The sequence below is a fragment of the Mauremys reevesii genome, linkage group 18, assembly GCF_016161935.1.
Source record: "Mauremys reevesii isolate NIE-2019 linkage group 18, ASM1616193v1, whole genome shotgun sequence".
NCBI lineage: Eukaryota > Metazoa > Chordata > Testudines > Geoemydidae > Mauremys > Mauremys reevesii.
In genome coordinates, this window is record NC_052640.1 from 8084872 (window position 1) to 8105568 (window position 20697).

At 43.6% G+C, this 20697-nt stretch overlaps 1 protein-coding gene and 1 long non-coding RNA gene across 8 annotated transcripts in view; one reads left to right on the forward strand and one right to left on the reverse strand.

The window, feature by feature from the left end:
* RILPL1 (Rab interacting lysosomal protein like 1) overlaps window positions 1-17457 on the reverse strand; it is a 33961-nt gene extending 16504 nt beyond the window's left edge. For 5 of the 7 annotated variants that reach the window (XM_039504827.1, XM_039504829.1, XM_039504831.1 and 2 more), the window contains exons 1-4: window positions 17125-17457; window positions 13218-13368; window positions 5538-5656; window positions 3885-4103 (exon numbers count right to left, since the gene is read on the reverse strand). In XM_039504827.1, the coding sequence (XP_039360761.1) occupies window positions 3885-4103; window positions 5538-5656; window positions 13218-13368; window positions 17125-17424 (789 nt within the window). In that variant the 5' untranslated portion in view covers window positions 17425-17457. The other 2 variants (XM_039504832.1, XM_039504833.1) reach the window with 2 other exon arrangements.
* On the forward strand, window positions 7469-17253 carry LOC120386047. The gene is made up of 4 exons (XR_005589499.1): window positions 7469-7578; window positions 10846-11058; window positions 13075-13315; window positions 17117-17253. It is a non-coding gene; the product is annotated as an uncharacterized LOC120386047 (long non-coding RNA).
* Window positions 17458-20697: the final 3240 nt, after the last annotated feature.

Here is a 20697-nt window from a genome sequence, read left to right on the forward strand (position 1 = left end):
TCTCCCTTGCCACTGGTATTATGCTCAGCACAGGACTGGCCTGAGTCTCTGATGAGGGAATATTTAAAGAGTCCAATTTGGTGCAGTAAAACGAAGGTGGAAATTATTGTCTTGACAAGCTGTTATTTGTAAATGGCAGCTGATGCAAGCTGCTTAGAGGTTTAGAGTGTAGGAAATCATAGAATATCAGGGTTGGAAGGGACCTCAGGAGGTCATCTAGTCCAACCCCCTGCTCAAATCAAAGCAGGACCAATCCCCAGACAGATTTTTGCCCCAGATCCCTAAATGGCCCCCTCAAGGATTGAACTCACAACCCTGGGTTTAACCACTAAATTATCCTGCCCTCATAGTTCCAGGAGGGCTGGATTAGTGGACATAGTGCAGATGATGCAGTCAAAGATGCAGGATATATTTATCCCACGGAGATCCTCTCCATATAGTGAGTGAGTGAGTGAGTGTTGCACATGCACGCGCACCCCCCCCCTTTATTCTATATTTGTGGTCTCCCAGGGGTTAACTTGTATGTCTGTCAGAAGTGACCATTTCTATTTGTGAGTTCGAGACACATGGTTCAGCCCCTAACTTTCAGTCACAGATGTATTCACAAGTTGCAGGTGAGTTTCCCCAAGACCTGTAACCTCTCCAAGAGTGCAAAGGGTCAAGTACATCAAGTGCTCCGATATGTTTATACACATTTTGCTGCAGGGCAGCCTATTTCTCCAGCTTAGTACCTGAAAGCTGCGTGCTATTCCATTTCAGAGGGCATGTGCCAGTTATCTGCTGAGATGTTGCCAAACACCACACAGTGTAAGCTGGAAGTGACCCAGGGAACAACAACAGACCCGAACAGAAGCGTTAAGGTATCAGGTATATAAAATGCAGGCAGGTAGTACTTTTCAGTTTGGAGAGATCTCTATGCCAGTAATTTACCTGGCTTACTGGAAAGTGCTGTGCTAGTTAAATTACGGTAGCACAGAGCCCACAACTGAGATTGGGACCCTACTCTGCTAGGTGCTGTATAGAGACAGCCCAAACCGCTTACAAATTGTTAAATTTACTGTGAGAAAGACTGGTAACTCCACTGAAGTCATGGTTTATACCAGTATAAGTAGTAAAAGGAAAGTTAGGCTCAAAGTACAGTATATTCCTTCCACCCTCCCCCATACACATACTCAGAAAAAGCCAGAGCAATGGAAAGTTTCTTCCCAAAAAAGAGGAATTGTTTTAAAAACATGGGGAGTGGAGCAGGGGGAAGCTTTAGAATGGAAACTGGAACTCAACCATAACTATATATAAACACTTCTGCTTACTTGCCACAAACGCTGTAACATACAGGAGATTTTTAAACTCGCACAGATTTTACTGCAGATTTTTAGTACAGTAACTTGCAGGCCTATGAAAGTGGATTGGGGAAGCCTGGGCAGCGATAATTGATGCTGCTTTATACAGAGCTGTCATCTGTACGAACTAGATATGGGGCAAACCCAAAACCCCAGATCATAACAACACCTCCCACAAAATTTGGGAGGATTCAGAGACACAAAACTATTAGAGAAAAGCCTAAGCCACAAAGAAACTGAAGTCTCTAACCCTCAATAAAACAAAGCAAAAGCCGGGGACCAGAAAAGAAAGTCAGACCATCATTTACATCCCCATAGCACCTTTCCCTCCGATGTGCGTGACAGTCACACAGTAGCTCTGACGTGGGGTGGAGGGAAGATGCCTTCTGACACACTGTACAAAAGTGAAGTGGATGAGGAAAAGAAATTTTAAGCCAAGGACACCAGTATAAACCCTATGTCTTACACAGGGCCGGCTCCAGGGATCAGCCGACCAAACATGTTCTTGGGGCGGCACCTTTGGGCGGGGCGGTGCTCAGGTTTCAGGTTTTTTTTTTTTTTTTTGGTTCAGCAGGCAGCGCTGGAGGGTTTTTGTTTGTTTGTTTTTGTTTCCACCGGGTGGCGCAGCACTCGGGGAGGAGGGGGGTGTTATGGCAGGGCAGCGCTCTTTTTATTTTGCTTGGGGCGGCAAAAAAGTTAGAGCCGGACCTGGTCTTAGATGTCCTGTTCCTAATGAGGCCAATAGAAATTCCCATTTCACTTCAGTGAGACTAAGCATAGGTTTCAAGCCTCAATGTCAGTAGCCAGCTTCTCCTCCACTGATACTTTCAGGGACACGTACAAGTTCTGCAGCACTAAAATTTCCACCTGTCCTGCAAGTGGGGGGAGAAATGGGATTTAACGTTCTAGCAGGCTGAATTCCACTGAACAGCAGTGTATCTGTAAAATGAAGAGACCTCATCTACTGCAGAACATGAGGACTGCTACTGCTCCAATGCCATAAACATTTCACCGACCAACAGTATCGCCTGTGGGACCCATTAGAATTTACAGATGGGGTGAAGATTAAAACCTCTCGTCAGCCATTGCATTTTGGAATACTAAATATTTTAGGATGAGGAAAAAAAAACACCACCACATCAACACAGACTAAAAACAGCACAACCAAAATACTGGCTGCCTTGAATCTAAACCAACAGCTGACACTAGAGATATTTTGGTTTGCCCGAGGTGTATTTAATACTGCTCTCACAAATCAACTATTTGTCACTGTATCTGGAGGATTCTGTGATCTGTCATGCAATCAGAAAGTCACACTTCCTGTGATGCATATGACAGCAGCACGACAGGTTGCTAAATGCATAGATGAGATTTTCTTATTCAATATAGAACTATTCCATCACTGAAGAGTGCCATCAACACAGTGTATTTGAATGACCAGCTGCCACAGCTATAGAAAGATAGGACTGGCTACCTGTGGGCTGCAGTATTCCCCAGCTGGCTACCCTATGAAGTTACAAACACATGGTATTACTACTTGTTGTGTTAAGTGGAAATAAGACATCCTAACACAGGCCCTGCCATGGCCTGGATGCCTCAAATGCATATCAAGCGTTTACACTGCAAAGAATGAATAATAAAACTTTATAGGGTCTCCCCGGTTCTTCAAGTGCCTTACTAAATCTGGGTAAGTATTATCACCCCCTCCCCACTTTATATATAGCAAGACAGAGGCCAAGAGTTAAGGGTGCTAGTTTTGATCCAGCTAGCACAGATAATAGTAAGAGAGATGTGGCAGCATGGGCTAGCCACCTGAGTACAAGCCCACCACGGAACTTAGACACAGTCAGGTTGCCAGCCCATGCCACCCATCTTCACTACTATTACCTGTGCCAACTAGATTAAAGCTAGCTCAGGTATGCCTACCCCTGCTACAGTCACACCTTCACCTGCAGTGTAGACGTAGCAAAAGTGACTTGATCAAAACTATGCAGCCAGACCATTAATGAGACTTGAGGAATTCCTGGCTGCCATCCCATGGTACAGCCACTAGACCACCCTGCCTCTCACTACAATAACAGTCCAAAGATACTATCGCTTACAACAGCATTACATCACGACTTTATAATTATCTATGGGAATGGATGGGTGGACCTTTGGTTCTTTCTAGCTGAACGTCCACCTTTATTAATGTAACTCTGCTGAAACATGCAGTGATTATTGCCAGTGGGCTGGGTGTTTTGGGAGGGACATGAACAGTTGGAGGTTCATCACATTTGGAAGGCAGTACTAGTTTTGAGAGATTCTGCACTGCTGTTCAAACTGAAGCCTGTAAGTTCTGGAGAACGTTTTGGTCACTAAGTACAAATCGCTACTTATCCCAGGGTCCAGTCTCACAGCTGTATCAGGCCATCTGATCAGAATTCCCACTGAAATCAGAGGGGATCTACACTTCAAAGCCAATGGCACAATATACCCTGGATGTGCAGTTGTCCCACAGGACGATGGGAGTCACTTGCCCAGGGAGAATCAAGTGCCTCTTACCTTTATTTCTTCTCCATTTTCGCTGTGCTCCCCCTGTAGCTTCTCTCTCAGCTTCCCAAGCTCTGCCCTCAAAGTGCCCATCTCCTGTTCCTTGGTTTGCAGATATGCTTCCAATTCCACCTTCTGCTCAATCAGCGCTTTCCCTTGAGCCTCAACTACTGTGATTCTGTGCCGAAGGTCATGATTAATTTTCATTAGCCTGTTCTGTTGTTGTTGCAGCTGCCATAAAGTGACACAGTAAGTATGCCTCCATTAAACCAGGGTAAATTAAATCACAAGTATTACATTAAAGAACTAGCAATATGTTCCTGTTGTATTTATCTTGAAACATCTCCTCTATTTCATGTTCATTTTTAACCATTTAATTAATCTGCTACAGTTGCAGACTCCACAATTGGCTTTCAGAGTAAACGGAGATTTTTTTTTCCTGCAGCACAGAACATTATCCTCCAGTCATATCCAGCTTTTCAAATGCTTTGCTGAAATAGATTCCAAAGAAAAATGTAGCAAGGTTCAGGGACTGGATGTCTCACGGGATATTGGATCAAGCTTTGACCTAGGTTGGAAGCCGTCAAGGTTATTACAGTCTGATTATCATCAATCTATGTCCAAAGATGCCAGGATTGTCACTCTGAAGCCTGTTGGGTCAGTGTGAAGTGATGGAAATAGCTACAAGCATGGTGTTAGCATGAGAGCTTGTTTTGTTTAGAATATCACCAGTTTCAGTCATTACTGGGTTTCACAGTCTCTCACTGTCCAGCTTTTAAGTTCTGAGCCATTTTTGGCTTTTTTACACTTTATGAGTTACACCTGTACGACAGCACAAGCTTTCACCTAATTACTTGTACGGTGGTAGTGCTTAGAGGACCCCAACCAACATCAGAGCCACACTGTGCCAGGTGCTATATGTACACGTAGTTCGAGACAGTCCCTGCCCTGCAGCGCTTACCATCTCAATAGACAGGACAGCCATAGGATGGGATGGGGAACTGCGGCAAAGAGACATTCTGTGACTTACTCAAGGTCACAGTTTGTGGCAGAGTCAGGAACTGAACACAGGTCTCCCAAGTCCAGTCCAGAGCCTGAGCACAAGCCCGTCCATCCTCTCCTTCATGACTTTCTGGTAGTGTATGTGAAATGACGTAGTGGTTTCACTCCCTGTCTGCATCACAAATAGCACCCAATAGGGCTTTCTTGTTGACAGGCTCAACAGAGAAAAGCAAAGCTTAATGGACCATGCAGCCCTCTCCTGTCCAGAGCTGATGCCTCCAAGGGCGAAGTTGGGCTATGTGAGCTGTGTGGAAAAGTTTGCATTGCCTAAGTGGAGATTTTCTAAAGGCTTTAGAGGAGTTAGGTGCCCAGTTCACACTGAAAGTCAATAGGAGTTGGGCACCCAGTTCCCCTTTGAGCCTATGAAAAATCTGCTCCCCTGTCATGCCCACAACGGGCTAGGTTCTTTCCAGACACAGAAGAGGGTTTGGTGCCTGCCCTGAAGAGCTCACAGTCTTTTTACCTCTTCTATAGATACACAGAGGACTTGACTCTTCAGGGATAATAATCTGGCATCCTTCACAAGCACTAAATTCATTTAAAACTTGTCATAAACATCTGTGTGGTTCCTTCAAGGAGGGGAAAAGAGCAAGAAACACTTACTGCCTCCACATCCTCATTTTTAAGTCCCAGTTCCCGGTCCTTGGCTCTGATCTCATCCCTTTGTTTATCTACCACTTCCTTCAGCTTCTTCATCACTTGCCTCTCCCTCTCCGACATTCCTGGTTTAAAGAAAACAAAACAAAGAAAATAAACTGAGAATGATCATGACAATGGAGAGAAACATTTGGGAAAGGCACTAGACATAGTCTGATTCATCCAGGTTGTTCAGGGAGACTTTTTTTTTTTTCTTTTTCCCCCTCACAGCAACACCATTTATTCTATAGCTTTGTATTAAAATACATGTGTACGGTCAGTCACATTTAGACAGATTCCAGGGAGACGTTGTTGGGTAAATACCTTGGATAAAGGAAGAAAGGTTATTTAGCCAATATACTGGATTCATGGATGATGGGAAAACAGGCTGTACAGTTCACAGGGTGTACCACAACACTGAAAGTGATGAATATGCTTCTGATATATTTATAAACAAATGTATGTAATACCATTACTGTGCTTCTATATGATATATCCAGTGGTGATATTTATGTACTGATCCCATGGATGAATGGCCTGTAATCTCGTTAGCACTCCCTAAAAGGTTTTCTATTTAATGAAGAAAAAAGTTCTCTCTCTGGAGTGGGAGATGGCATTTTGCATTGGCAAGATCTATTCTGATTTTATACACATGCCACTATACTGGGGCCTGAACTAACATTATGCATCTCCATTTCTAGTTTCCTAGATCCTGCAGTCCAAAGTCAGAGCAAATTTAACAGGAGTTTAACCTGAGTTAGGATTGTGCCATAGATGTTTTTTCTATTCTAACTTCCTCTCTCATTCCATTGTAGTGATTCAGATTTAAAATAATTACACTTTACAAGGGGGGAAAAAAAAGATAGAATTCCCTTGTAAAGCCTGTTCGAAGTGTTGTCAAAAATCTCTCCATCAATACCGTTTAAAGATTAACAAGGGATTAAATTAATTTGCAGCTTGACCAACAATTCATTAGGATAATATCAGAATCACAAAACTGGAAACTCTCCCCCCATTAACCACCAGTATGGAGAGACGATACAGCACCTAAGGACTTCAGTTGTGGGCAGTATAGCAACAAAGAGAACAATAGTATATTGTCCTGCTAATGTAGCCAAGTGTTTAAGATGGTGAGGTGATAAATTCATTACAATTGCTTCACAGCTAATCATCATTCTACAGAGACCTGCAGTTTGATATTCTTAACAGATCAAGTAAGATAATTTTAATTGTATCTAATATAGATACATAATTCTGTGCCAGTGAATGGATGGCTTGGGGCTAATGAGCTATCAACAGAGACACTAGAGATACCCTGGTCAACGTGCAATTTAGTGGTTAAAGCAGGAATGGGACTCAGAATCCAGGGTTCTTTGCCTAGTCTTGCTACTGACTGGCTGTGTGACCTTAAGTAAGGCACTTAACCTCTGTTCCTTTGCCTTCCCCTCTATTAACTACAGATTATAAATAATTTACTTACCCCAATGGGGTAATTGTGAGGCCAAATACAAAGCCCTTTTTAACACACTATGGCAATTCTCAGCTGAAATGTGCTGTGTAAGCAGGGTTACCCACCTTGGGTTCGCAGTGTCTGTTCTTTGCTCTGTATCATGAGCTGACTCATTCCTTACTGGTTTTTCCTTTTACCACTTGGGGTGTGGGTAGACCCCAATCCCAGGTGACACAAACTCCCTCACCCCAAGTCAGAGTAGAACCCTTTTAAGAGCCCTGCCCTGAAGAGCACTGATGTTAACAGTGCACTGAGAGCAGGCAAGAGCAAGACAAACCTGAAAGAGACAAGTGGGTGGAAGAGAGTGAATAATTCCACTCCCCTGCAGGGAGCCTGCCTTTGACGGCCAGTTTTTCTACAGCTTGCAATTTGGAGCAGGTGCAGGTTCCTAATGAGGTGCAAAAGCACATGACTGCAGAGGGGGGAGAGTAGCAATTTCCCTCTGCCACTCCAAAGGAAGTCAGGAAGCTACCTGTGCTATGCAAAGGCAGAAGAAAGGTAATCTCTACCAGAGCACTGGAGGGAGGAGTGGTATATAAAATAAGCTAGTAAATTGTTTTAGAGGGTGTGTTACTGTCAAAATCTATAAAGCCTCTGGAGTGACTCAGATGTTCATAGTGAGCCTATTTGTCTTATATTTATTTTCTTTTATTTCTCAGTAAACTGCTTAAACCTGCCAGCCCTACTTCCGGGGCCTGATTCTCTCTCTCTCTCCAGTCTCTACTGCTTTGTAGGAGACCAGTGATTCTCATTCACTTCAGTGGGTGTTACTGGTATCCTGTGGGGAAGAGAAATGGGCTCCTGGACTACAAACTGGCTTCCTTTGCACTCTCCTGTTGAAGCACACACCTGGGGAGCTAGGATGCTGCGATCCTATTCCTAGTGCTGCTACTGACTCTCTGTATGATCTTGGGCAGGTCACTACACCTCGGTGTTTCTGTTTCCGATTTGTACAACAGGAATAGTAATACAATGCACCCCTGCTAACTTCTACAAAGGAGCAAGAGCCCCATTAGACACGAGTAAGCGAACAAGCCAGCATAGCTTAGCACTGTGTGCCTTTACACAGGTATCTTGTCAACAGTAGTTCCATTTTATGGATAATGCTTCATAGCCTGCTAGCAAATATCAGTAGGGCACTGGGACCCACGCATGTGGAGCCAGTTGCAAGATCAGGGCCTAAAACACCTGCCCTTAAAACCTTTCCTTCACAGTACAGAGGAACTAGCTGTTCTAAAAAGCAAGTTTCTCCCATACCTGATTCATGAGGAAAGTGTTTGAGATTCCTGGCTAGCAGGTGCTATTTCAGGAGCAAAGTCTCATTCTAATGTTCAGTTAACTCCTTTTCCCCTCCTCTCTTGTCTTCCTCTTTAACTCTTGGTGAATACAGAAGATTTCAGATGTATACACAGATCACTGGGCTTTTTTCCAGGACAAGGATGGGTGGGGATGTTTTTGTTCCACAATCATTTTACTCCTCTACATTTTCTTAAACATGCAACAAGTGCACTAAGTGTGAAATAATTAACCCTGAATGATTCAAAATCGTGTATCTGCAAGATGTTAAAATGGCCCACCCAGCTGGTTTCCCTAAGCACATCCCATCAGCAATTTCCTTTGCATCGGTGTGGTTGATGCATTGTTCCATGGGATGGTAAGAAAGCAGCAGTTTAAAAATAATCTTGACTGTTTATGGTCAGGGAGTCTGTCTACTGATGCATTTGTAGAGCAGGGCACAGGGCCCACAATAGAAATACTTAATTTAAATATACTGCTCGCCCCAACATTTGCAAGAGGATTTTAATAGGAACTGTCTAGACCATGGTTAAGGGTTCTTGATTTATCTCCTGCCAGGAAAATGATGAATAAGGGCTTGATTCTACTGACTTCCTTGGGAGCAGGGTCAGGTCCTGTCTGAGTTTTCATCAAAGGGATTAAGGATCATGGAAATGAAAGATGTGGGACAAGGCTTATGAGATCATTGAGGATGTCTCCATGCAAGTGCAGGCTACAGTCTCCAAGGAGTTGTCTGATGTTACAATACGACGCTTCAAGTCAGATTAAAGATCCAAATATGGGGTAGGACAGGTTCCAGGATAAGCAAATGCAAAATCACATCTCCTCCCTGGCGATTGTGGCTTCTGATCCTGTGAGCTGCGGGGCAGCCCTCAACTCCCATTGCCTTACTAGACTGAGCTGAGGTTGCTCTGCACATTCCAGGATTTGGCCCGTAGGCCATATCTCTAGGCAGAAGAATTAACTTGACACAGTAACGCTTTCTTTAAGACTGTAGATTGTCTCTTACCTGAAACTGGCCTCAGTAACTGGGAACCAAACCAAATCCTAACCCAAGTCCGATTCAGGATCTGATGAGAAGTGGAGAGTAATTGAGTGTCTTTAGAACACATACTTGAGAGGTTTTTGTGATTCTTGTTTGTTGGGATCTCCTGCTTATTGTACCCATCACAACGCTGATCCTACCTGAGATGGCAGGATGTGTGACCTCTTGTCATGGCATCTGTGCTGCTCTGTAAGCTGAGCAGTATATCTGCATGCCCCCTCTGACATGCCTTGGGCCAGCTCCAAGGTCTGACCTTGGATCAGTGGGGGTTACACCAGGGATATATTCTGTTCAGTCACTGGCATTATACCAGGTATTAATTTGGTCTCATGAGTAGGAGTCACATTTTTAACATTGCAGCTGCAGCCTAAGATCCTGCTGTATTTACTTAGAATTCTTTTTTCTGCCACACAATTTTCATATTAACCTTGCTCTGCTTCTTGAAGGCCTCTGCTCAAACTCACAAAGACCAGGGGCTCACTCTTACTGCTGTTCAGTCCTGCATACCTTAAGGATGAGTTGCTACAGGCCATTCTTCAAGCTAAAAGAGCTGCCTTATGGAACAAGGCCACTAGAAGTATTTCACTACGGTTCCCTTTAGTTGTTTGAGCTCTCACAGTGTATTTATTCAAAGTACAGACGTCCTTGCTCCAAAGGACCCCAGTCTATATAGATGCAGAGTACTGGCTAAACATTATTATGCATATATGATACATAGGTTCACATGTCTACCTTTCTGTTGCTGCTGAATATTTCCTTTAAATACACTCAGTACATGGGGGTGGATTATTATTAATACTGCATTTGTCAGATTCTGTGATTTTTTTTTCCTATAATATCCATGATGCTGAGACAATGGGAGTTCTGCAGGTGCTGTGACAGTTGACAACAACTTGAACCAATTTCCCTGAGAAACTTGAAAGCTGCCTGTATAAAACCTGAGCTGTGTGGGAGACTGAGATGCACCAGGAATGCTCAGAATTAGGGCTCGTGGTTTCTCATGTGGTCCCAGGGGTGGGGAATCAAATTCTGTGATTTCTTTGGGTTTGGAGGGTAGCTGAGCTCAGACAGCTGGGTTGAGACCCCCTGCAGTTCCTGCTGCCTTTGCTGAGAGAGGGGGTTTGATCCTCTTCACATTGAAGTCCCTGGCAAAAATCCCATTGACTTCCATGGTGCAGAATCAGGCTCAGAAATAGGAAAGCAGCATTGGAGAAGGGATGGCAGCCTCTCTCTCCTGCCTGTCACCCTGCATGGCTGCTGCAGAGATGAACCCTGCTTGTCAGAAGAGGGGTTCAGGACTACTATAAAGTGGCTTTAAGCCATTGTTATTGCAAAGGAAATGCAGATTTTGATGACAGTACTGCGAGCTGTCACTCTTGCCAATGTTGTTTACTATAAAGATGTGATTTTTTTAACCCTTTTAGTCTCTCCTTCCATGAGTGACTGTGACTTCAAATAACCATTATTGACATTCATGTGGTACCTAGGAGATCCACTCATGGGCCAGGACACCCATGTGCTACAGGTTGTGCAATCACCAAGCAAAGCGTCAGTTCCTGCCACAAAGAGCTTACCATCCAACTATAGGACAAGAGAAGACAGATGCAACCAGAAGAGTGAAAGGAAACAGTGACACGGTACTGGTCTCAACATGACCAACCACAAGCCTTCATTATCGCTGAAAGACCTCACAGAAGATTTATGTTTTCAGGAGGGATATGAATGCAGTAGGGTGCAGGAGTTCCAAGTGTAGTAAACTGAGGCAACATACAATCAGATACCACAGTTATTGCCAGGGATTGAACCTGAGCTCTTAACACCAAAGCCACAGGCCTCTGCCACTTGAGCTAAAGAGGACTTCTGTAGTTATCAGCTGATTAAGCAGCAGATTGTTAGTCCCTGAGGCCAGCCACTAGGAGACATGATCACGCCTACTAAATCATGCTAGAGTGTAAAGATTAGAACCTGATTACAGCTACATGAACTGAGCTTTGGGACTTGCAAAGCTGCATCCAGCAACTCACTGTGTGTCTGGTTATTTTTTTTTTCTGCTCTGTCAATCAGTTGCCCTTAAAATCAAGCATCTGTTTCAGTGTTTCCTACCAGAACAAATTAAAACTTTAACGTGATGTACAATCCAATCCTGGTCCCATTTGTTAACAAGCAAAATTCTCCAGTGAGAATAGGCATCAGTGACTCCCGATGTCAGACATAAGGGATTCCCAGTTAGGATCATGGTTAATCTATATCAGTTTGAGTCAAATTCTGCTCTCATTGAAATAAATGAGATGTTGGCCCTTAGAGTATTTGTGTTCTCATACAGTTCTTTCTCTCTACCACACAAAGTAAAAATAACCTTGAAAAGCATGTCTGGCACCTGCTTGGCTATCTAAATTCAAGAGTAATTACTGTATTTAAATACAAGCATATAGACTGCACTGAGCTGGGTCACCCATTGACATGTTGTTTTTTTCAAAATTTTTATAGTCTATGACTCATCTTTATTTCATATTCTGACACTTTTCATGGAATCAATAGTCCTTTAAATTCTAAGGAAATTGTGAAAACTAGCTCAAATACAGCCTGTTAAATTGGAAGAGCTGCATTTATTTTAAAGAAACACTGATCTTGAGAGGGTAAGATATATTCTTCTTTGTAATGTGCCATTAACACTCTTCTGCAGCTGAAATACAGTGGTACTCCAGTCTAAGGGCTGAATTCAATGCTGGTAGAGCAGGTGCATTGGGGAGGCAAAGGGCTAAGTGCCATTAGCCACTAGTAAGTGCCCGGCCTTTACAAGGTCTCAAGATGAAGTACTGTTACTTGTAAAAAATATTTTTAAATGAGCAGACTGTTTACTCTGATCTTTGATCCGAGCAGTTGTACTAACAGGCTGTGATCCTGCAGGTCAATGTCTGTGCCTGTGCAGAGACCCAGTGAAGTCAGCATGGCTCCAGATGGGCACCAGCATCTGTCCACACAGAACCAATTGCAGTATTGGATTGTGGATCAGGACAGTGATCATCTAATCAGATTTCTGCCCATTTGATACTGTGAGAGAGACAACCTCCCAACTAGCCATAGAACTTGAGAACTGAGATGCAGCAAGTGCTTAAAGTTACTGGCTCTCTCTCCTTGGTGCTTACGCACTGTCCTGATTATAAATTTAGCCTCTCTCCCAAAATAAAACTCATTATGAGGCCTGAATTAGTGTTTAATTCCTTCCTGTAACCACTTCCCCCTCTTTGTGCAATTTATTGAGATGGTTTCTGAAGTTCTGGCAAGACATCTGAGACCACACGGTGATTTTTCAAAATATGAATTCCCCCACCCCTGAATGCTGCATGTTGTGGATTAATTGGTATTGACAATTCAGCAGAAGGGAGCCTGAATAATTGCTTTACAATCAATTATGCTGAACTAAATGCCCAAGTGTGAATGCTGATTTGTATATTTCTACACTATCCTACGCATACAATTATTAAGTGGTTAGATCTATCTATATTAAAAAAAACTGCATTAAAGGACATTTTTAACAAGTTGCTTTCCTCAAAAAATGTTACGTTAAATGAAAAGAAAACTAGGTTTTGCTTTTTAAAATTGTTTCTCATCCAAACAAGTGACTAACTCTGTTCCAATCTTTTTGTTTCCAGAATTTATTCACAGCTTTTGTAGCCCGATAAAACAGACCTGCAACAATCTACAGGAACAAGCTGAAATGTACAATCAAGTCACTTTGATCAGGGATGACTTTAAAAACAAAATACCATCGCTGAATTCCAAATGTTAAACTTGCCTTCGTGTTTCTGAAATTCCTCTTCTGTGAAATTGATGTCTTTGTGCGACAGGTTTGTCATCAGCTGTTTGTTCTCTTCCTGAAGCTGAGCAATTTGGGTAAGAAGATCCTGTGCTTCCCCTCTCCATACATCCTCCACCAGTTCTAGTTCCTAAAGTAAAGCCGGATCATGACATAACATTAATGCTGTAAAATATACAATCAATAGCCTTTGACCAAAACTATTTGCAGAATACACTAGCAATTCTCCTCTAAAGCTACCCTTTTATAATAATACTCTGAACTTCTAGTCGAGGACCTCAATGATTACTCCCCTTTCCCAGACAGCCATATAATCTCTGTATGCCTCAGTTGCCTTTCTCAAGGTCACAACAGAAGTCCATATAAGAGGCACGAATTGAGGCCAGATCCCCTGAGTTCTAGGCAGCAGACTCAAAGTGTAGTATAAAGACACGTTCACAACACTTGTGAGATCAGTCAGTGGCAGAGTTGGACATGCTATTTTTTTTTTTTAAAGATCACAATGTTCCATAACAGTACAGTTCAGATTAGTGATGGTGCCATGTATGATACTGTAGAACTTAGAGGTTTTTTTTTCATGTTGGAACTCAGACCGGCTTCTGTTTTAACCATTAGCTTATGCTTCCTTTTTCTTATTCTAATATACTGTAATCACATTTTGCAGTGTTAACTATACAGAGAACAGCAAAACTATTCAAAATAGCAACTACCTTTATTCAGGCCACTTTGTGTCAAGAGCAGCTGTTACCAATTCCAGGAAAGGTCAAATTAGGATACTAAGTATAAAGACCTCCTGGAATAGTGGAGATCATATTTATATCTATATTTTGAAAGCTTCATCACAAATATCAGTAATTCTCATTGTGGGCATCTATGCTCCATTTTAATGAATGTGCTGTGATTAACAAGGAAGCCATGCTCGGAACGTGGAATCCTAGGCTGAGCTACTTGCTGATTTTTTCCACATGTAATTCTACAGGAGCGTGTTGTAACTATATGAAACTTCAAAATCAAAGCACAGCTCTAACACTGGGCTAGAGTTAACTTTGCTGAAAATAATACATGATAGGCTTGGCAGAATTAATTTTATTTTAAATAATTTTGATGGATAATAATTTTTAAGCAATTATTCTAAATGTTTATAAATTGTTTGCAGTTGTGCAAACCTATGGGTTTTAAGCATTTTTCCTGATTAAGTTTTAAATTGTGGGAAATTATGGGGGGGCTCAGATAAGGGAGAGTTCAGACAATAATTATTTAATAACAGTAGACTCTGAGATTCAAAAAGTTAGTTTTATAACTGTTAAAATACAAATTGTCAAGAGCACATGTCAAAATATGCAAAGTAAATATCCTTAAATCAAACTCTAAGAAGTTCTCAACAAGCATTTTCCGTACTTTGCTTATCTATAAGTTTTGATTATTATTGATGGAAATATTTTTGTCAGTTTGTGTATGTAGTGAAATCAATGTTTATCAATAACAATCAAATCCTTCCACCCCTAATGCTAGATCTAAATAAAAACTCTTTCTTACAAAATTAGAAGACTATTTCAGCATAGGAACACCTGGGTATAAACTGGCCATGAATACATTTAGGCTGGAAATTAGAAGGTTTCTAAGCATAAGAAGAAGGAGGTTCTAAAAGAGCCTTCCCCTGGAAGTTCTGGGGACAAACAACCTAAATCATTTTAAGGAGAAACTTGATAAACTTCTGATGGGATTTTATGAGGGGGATGCTGGAGACAGCAGGGGATTGGATCTGATGACCCAGGAGGTCCCTCCTAGTCCTATGTCCCTATGAAACCACACTGCCATCTATTTTTCAGGCCCAATTACACAGTCATTTTAGTCCAAAATTCAGCCTTATGTAGTTGTTACTTATAGTTTCCAAGAGCGTGCTTGGTGCTTCATAGACTAGACCAAGATGGAATGATCACTGTTGGGGGGGCTGAAGAATTGGAGAAACACAGGGGAATGACAAACTGATCCCCATGTTATGGATATTAATGTGTATTACCATTCTCTCTACCCTGAAATATTTATATCTATGGGAAAAACTTACATCTGTGCTTAAACTTTTTGCCAGACACAAAGTCTGCAGAGATCCCGCATATTGTAGCCCCTAGAATGACATGTGATGATCACATGTATAGGGAAACTTTAAAAACATGCACTGACTTTTAGGAGTGTCCACACTGAATATCAACTAATATTAACGTTTCTGGTGCTGCTACCCACTATAGCATTCTCTTTTAATAGTGAAAAAGTGATTTTCACCTACTCACTGTTTGAAGGACCCTATAAAATAAGTCAGTGGGTCTCATAGTAGTTTTTACCAGACAGGTGCTCAGTTTACAAAAATGCCATGAGAGTTAGGTGTCAAGGGATACAGTTCCATTCTTGCAGAGGGACCAAGGATTGAAGAGGGCTGGAAGCAATTTTTATCCAAATCACAGTTATTTGGATAGTTTTCTAAATAAACCCGATCACTTCTAATACAATAATCACAGCTGCTCATGCTGTCCTGCTGCCACATTAGGGTAACAGGGTTTGAGAAAGGATGTCTGTCTCTGGCATCCAGGTGAGCAGGAGTAGGAGCACTATGTAGGTAGCAGCTTAGTCCAAATATTGCATTGCTCCTCAGAGAGACCATATCAGTTTCAGGTCTGGGAGAGGGGGGTCTAGGCCCACCCAATATTAAAGGCCTGTGCCCTCAGCTAAGCCCGAGGAACCACTAAGCGCAGGCTACAAGTGAGTGTGTGGGACAATGAAGGAAAAACAGGGATGGAAGTGAGGTGAAAGGTTGAAAATCAGGGAACCAAAAGAGGAACGGAACAGAGGACCCCAAGCAGCGCCCACCGCTCCTCACAGGTACCTAAGGGTCTGTCTACTCCGCAATTAAAAACCTGTGGCTGGCCCGTGCCAGCTGCCTCGGGCTCGCAAGGCTCAGGCTAAGGGGCTGTTTAATTGCAGAGTTGAGGTTCAGGCCCGGGCTCTAGAACCCTGGAAGGTGGGAGGATCCAAGCTGGAGCTGGACTTTCTACACTGCAACTAAACAGCCCTTAAGCCCAAGCCCCAGGAGCTGGCACAGGCCAGCCGCAGGGTCTATCTGCAGTACAGCCATACCCTGAGGAGTCACTGGACACCGCACAGAGGGAACCGAAATAGGCCCCATAATCACCCCCTGTCCAGCTTCCTCCTCCAGCACTGACAGGTGGCCATCGTGGCCAGCCCCAGTGGGCTGAGCAGGAGTCTGGGAGCCAGACCCGGGGAAGTTCTGCTCAGCTCTGGGTCTTTCCCTGTCCGGCAAAGCAGGCGGCTATTTCCCCCTCCCGCCAGGGCACTGTCCTGTGTTCCTACAGCGCCCTGCTCCCGGGCCGGCCCAGCAGGAGGAAAGGGGACATGGGCGGAATCTCCCCGGAGAAAAGTCCCTACGTGAAGCGGTTTGTATCTGGCACCCCCCCCCCCAGCACTCAGAGCCGGGCCCCTTCCCCCTCCATCCCTCTGGCTCCCCGGGCGGGGGCCTGCAGCGCCTCGGCCCCATCCCCATCCCCCGGCCCGGCGGCTCCTCTCGCTCTTTGTGTTCGAATCCGCCGAGCGGAGAAAGTCTGGCGGGGCCGGAGCCGGGGGGACGTCCCAGCCTCGGGCGGCAGCAAGGGGCAGAATTTAGGGGGCGGCAGCCCCCCCCCCCCTCGAGCCGGGCGGTGGGTCCCTCCAGGAGTTTGCGGAGGAGTCCTAGCGCTTCCCACGGCAAAGCGGGCGGGACAAGTTTAGCCTTGCGCCCCCCTTTCCCCTTGTGAATGCACAAGAGCCCCCCTTTCCCCTTGTGAATGCACAAGAGGCCCCCCCCCTTCTACCGTCTCCTTTCTTCCCAGTCCCCCACCTTCTGGTGCTTCTTCTCCTTCTCGATCCGGTCCATCCTCTCCAGGCGGAGCCGATCCAGCTCCAGCCGCAGCTCCTCCATTTCGGGGTTGATGTGATTGCGGCTCACCAGCACCTCCAGGATCTCCAGCACCCGCACCACCTTGGGCATGAGGCGGGCGATGGCCTCGCAGCCGTGCTGGTCAATGAGCCGCTCGAACTCCTGCCCCACCAGCGAGGCGATGTCGTACACGTCCATGACCGTCAGCTCCGCCACGTTCTTCTCCAGGGCCGAGGAGGAGACACCCCCACCCCCGTCCATGGCTCGCCGGTTCCTGCGGCGCCCGGGAGTCCCTCATAGACCGCGGCCGCCCCCCTCCCGCGCCGGAGCCGCCGGCCCTTCCCAGGCAGCAACTTGCCAACTTCTGCTCGGTGCTGCGCCGCTACAGGGGGCTGCCGCAGGCTGCGCGCCGGCCTGGCGTTTGCATCGGAACAGCTGAGAGCCAGCGAGGGAGCTCCCCCGCCAGTCCCACCTCCCTGCTCCGTGCCAGTAACACGAGCCTGTCACCAGGCGAGGCGGAGGAGGACACCACGCATGCCTGCTGCCTTCCGAGTTGGGATAGCAGGAGCTGGGGATGGGAAGCGAGATTTGGGGAGCACGTGATGCACCAGGATGCCTTTCCCCCCCCCAACTAGGACACACTTCCTGCGTGTCTGAGGCGCGCCTGTGTCTTTCTGCTGGTCGATCTCGTGTTTACACCTCTCCACATCAAGCCTCTCAAAAGACCGCAGCCTCGCTGGAAATCAGTGTGGCGCATCGAACAGCATGTCTGGGTAACGTGTAAGTCTGGATCCGCGGCGGGGGAGAAGCAGGAGAAATGTGATGTCAACAGTAAAAGTTCACTAAAACTGCTAGCTTGATATCTCTCCGCTATTATTTCTCCTGGATAAATATTGTGTGTATGTACATATTCTTTCTTTAATGATCCCCTCGCCTCAACAGTTGTACAACCTCAGCAGGTCTGATTTCATCTGAATGACAAGGTTTGTCTGTTGCCACAATTGTTCGCTGGACAGTGAAAAAATAAAATAGCTACATCAAGATACAGTACGTAATACAGGTTTGTTATGCTGATGTAACAAATAATTATTTAGTATTCAATTACAGTGTGATCGCATGTTACTTAGGATACAAAAACAACAAAGAGATTTTTAAATCTGCGTTGAATTAAAAAGATTTAACTATTTTATTAATCATATCTAGCTCCTACATTTTCTCACAAGTGGATCTCAAAACACCTTAAAAAGGAGCAGCAAAAGTCTTGAGAATTCTTTCTGAAGTGAAGAGAAAATTTTTAAACATGAACTTTAAAAGTGTTTTGCAGTGGGAACAGAGGACCTGATCCTACAAACTAGTTACTACCATCATTAGAAGTCACTTTGTAGTTAGTGGCATTACCTAGGAGAGAGAAAACATTTGAGCCCCATGCTGTAAACATGGAAGCCAGTGTGTCTGCTCAGGTGTACAGGGTCCACTGGCACAGATCCAGTTGCAGGTTTTGAGCCCTAACATTGGAGTAAATTGATTTTGCTGGCTTAATTGATCATTGTTTTTACCTTTGGGCCTGATCCTGCAAACACTACCAGGCATAATGTTCTAAGAAGTCCCATTGACATTGGTAGTAACTGTCTGTAGAATTGGACTCTGCGCTGGAAATAGAATTTTTATGTAATGTAAATAGTTTTTTTATATACTAAACTATGTATATGTATTAATTGCAGTTTAATACTTTTGCTTATGCTGATAAATGTATATTATTTATTATTTATATAGAACACAAAAGTGTATTGGATACTTTGCAGATAAATAAAACATCACATTCTCTGCCCTGAAGTGATTAGTTTAGACCCTTATCCTGCAATCCAATCCATGCACTGAAAGATCAGGGCCCTAATTTTAGACAACGAATGACAGCAACAAACAATAGGATTGGAATCAGCGGGAAAGTTACAATAAATAAATTAATATAGATGTGACTTACTGAGAATATCTTATATACTGTGATTTTGGACCTGATCCTGATCCTGCATTTCTTTCATACACACAAAATGTCCATTGATGTGAGTGGGAGCTTTGAATACACAGAAGCATTGCAACATTGGGCTGTGTATGCAGTGAAACTGATTCACTTCAGCTGTCACTATCACATTACAATCCATCATAAGTGGTAAAATTACTAACGTCCCCATATTGGCCAGGAGCAGGAGGCATTCGTGTTCATTTAATTGTGTAGCTCTGTGGGCAAAGAAAACAGTCCAAATGTATTTGGGTTGAACACTCTACTTCCCTGCTTAGCATTAGTCACAAAGCATCCAGATTATCCAGTAAAAATTTACTTTTATACTTTTTGTTAACAAACTTTTTAGGGGGAAAAATGCTCCAGTTTAGAAGAGAGAAGGGATGAGAGTGAATAACAGCAAAGTGATCACTTGTTCCCCTGTATAATGGTATTGGCTCAGTTTTTTTGTGATCTTTCCCCAAATACATGGTATAGGATTTTGGTAGATTATTTTAATTCTCTTCTGAAAGAGTTCCCCAAAACCATATGTCTCCAACATTTTAAATAAAGGCACTGCTCATAGTTGGGTCAGAAATTCAATTAAATGCACTTCAGAATTTATTCAGCGTAAGAAATATTATTAAAATAATCTTTTCAACTTTGGCAAGGCTAACCTATGTAAATACCAGTAGTTTCTTGAAGCACATAATTAGATTAGATAAAGAATTGTAGGGCATAATCTTGCCCTCACAAGGGAATGGACTCAATGATTGAATAAGCAGTTTCCATATCTTACTTCTATGGTACAGCAGTGATTTAAGAATTATGGCCTGATCCTGCTGCACTAATATACCTCAAACTCTTAATGACCTCTGTGGGAATTTTTCCTGCATTGAGTCCTGCAACTGGCAGTAGATCAAAAAAAATCATCTGGCTGTGATTGAAATTAACCTGGTCACCCCTGAAAACAAAACAAAACAAACAACCCCAAGCAAACAAACATTTTACTGATGCCAACAACAGCAAACAAGTATAATTCCAAAGCTATCCTCTAAGGGACACTACTTTAGCTCTAATCCCGGCTCTGATGCTGATTTGCTATGTGATTTTAGACATCATGAAACCTCTCTGTAACTCAGTTTCCCCATCTGTAACAGGGGGATAATAATACCTTTCATACCTACTTTATAGGTGTGTTGTGGGGTTTAATCAATGTTTGCAAAGCACTTTGAGATCCCTGGATGGAAGGTACAGCCGTATAATTATCATACAGACAAGTAAAACTGAATTATGTGAGGATATAAAGTCACCTCCTTTCAGAGACTGAAATTGCTCCACTCCTGAAATACTTTGCTTCTGTCTTCAAAAAATCAGGAGCTATTAATAAGTTGCCCCCCCACTCTGATGTTCATTTTGTGTGAAATTATCTACTCTCTCTATGTGGTTGAAGTTCCGTTAATTTAGGGAGAACAGATTACTAGAGTCAAGATTCACTGTGCAAATTTAATATGGGAATTTACCCGTATTGCTTAGTT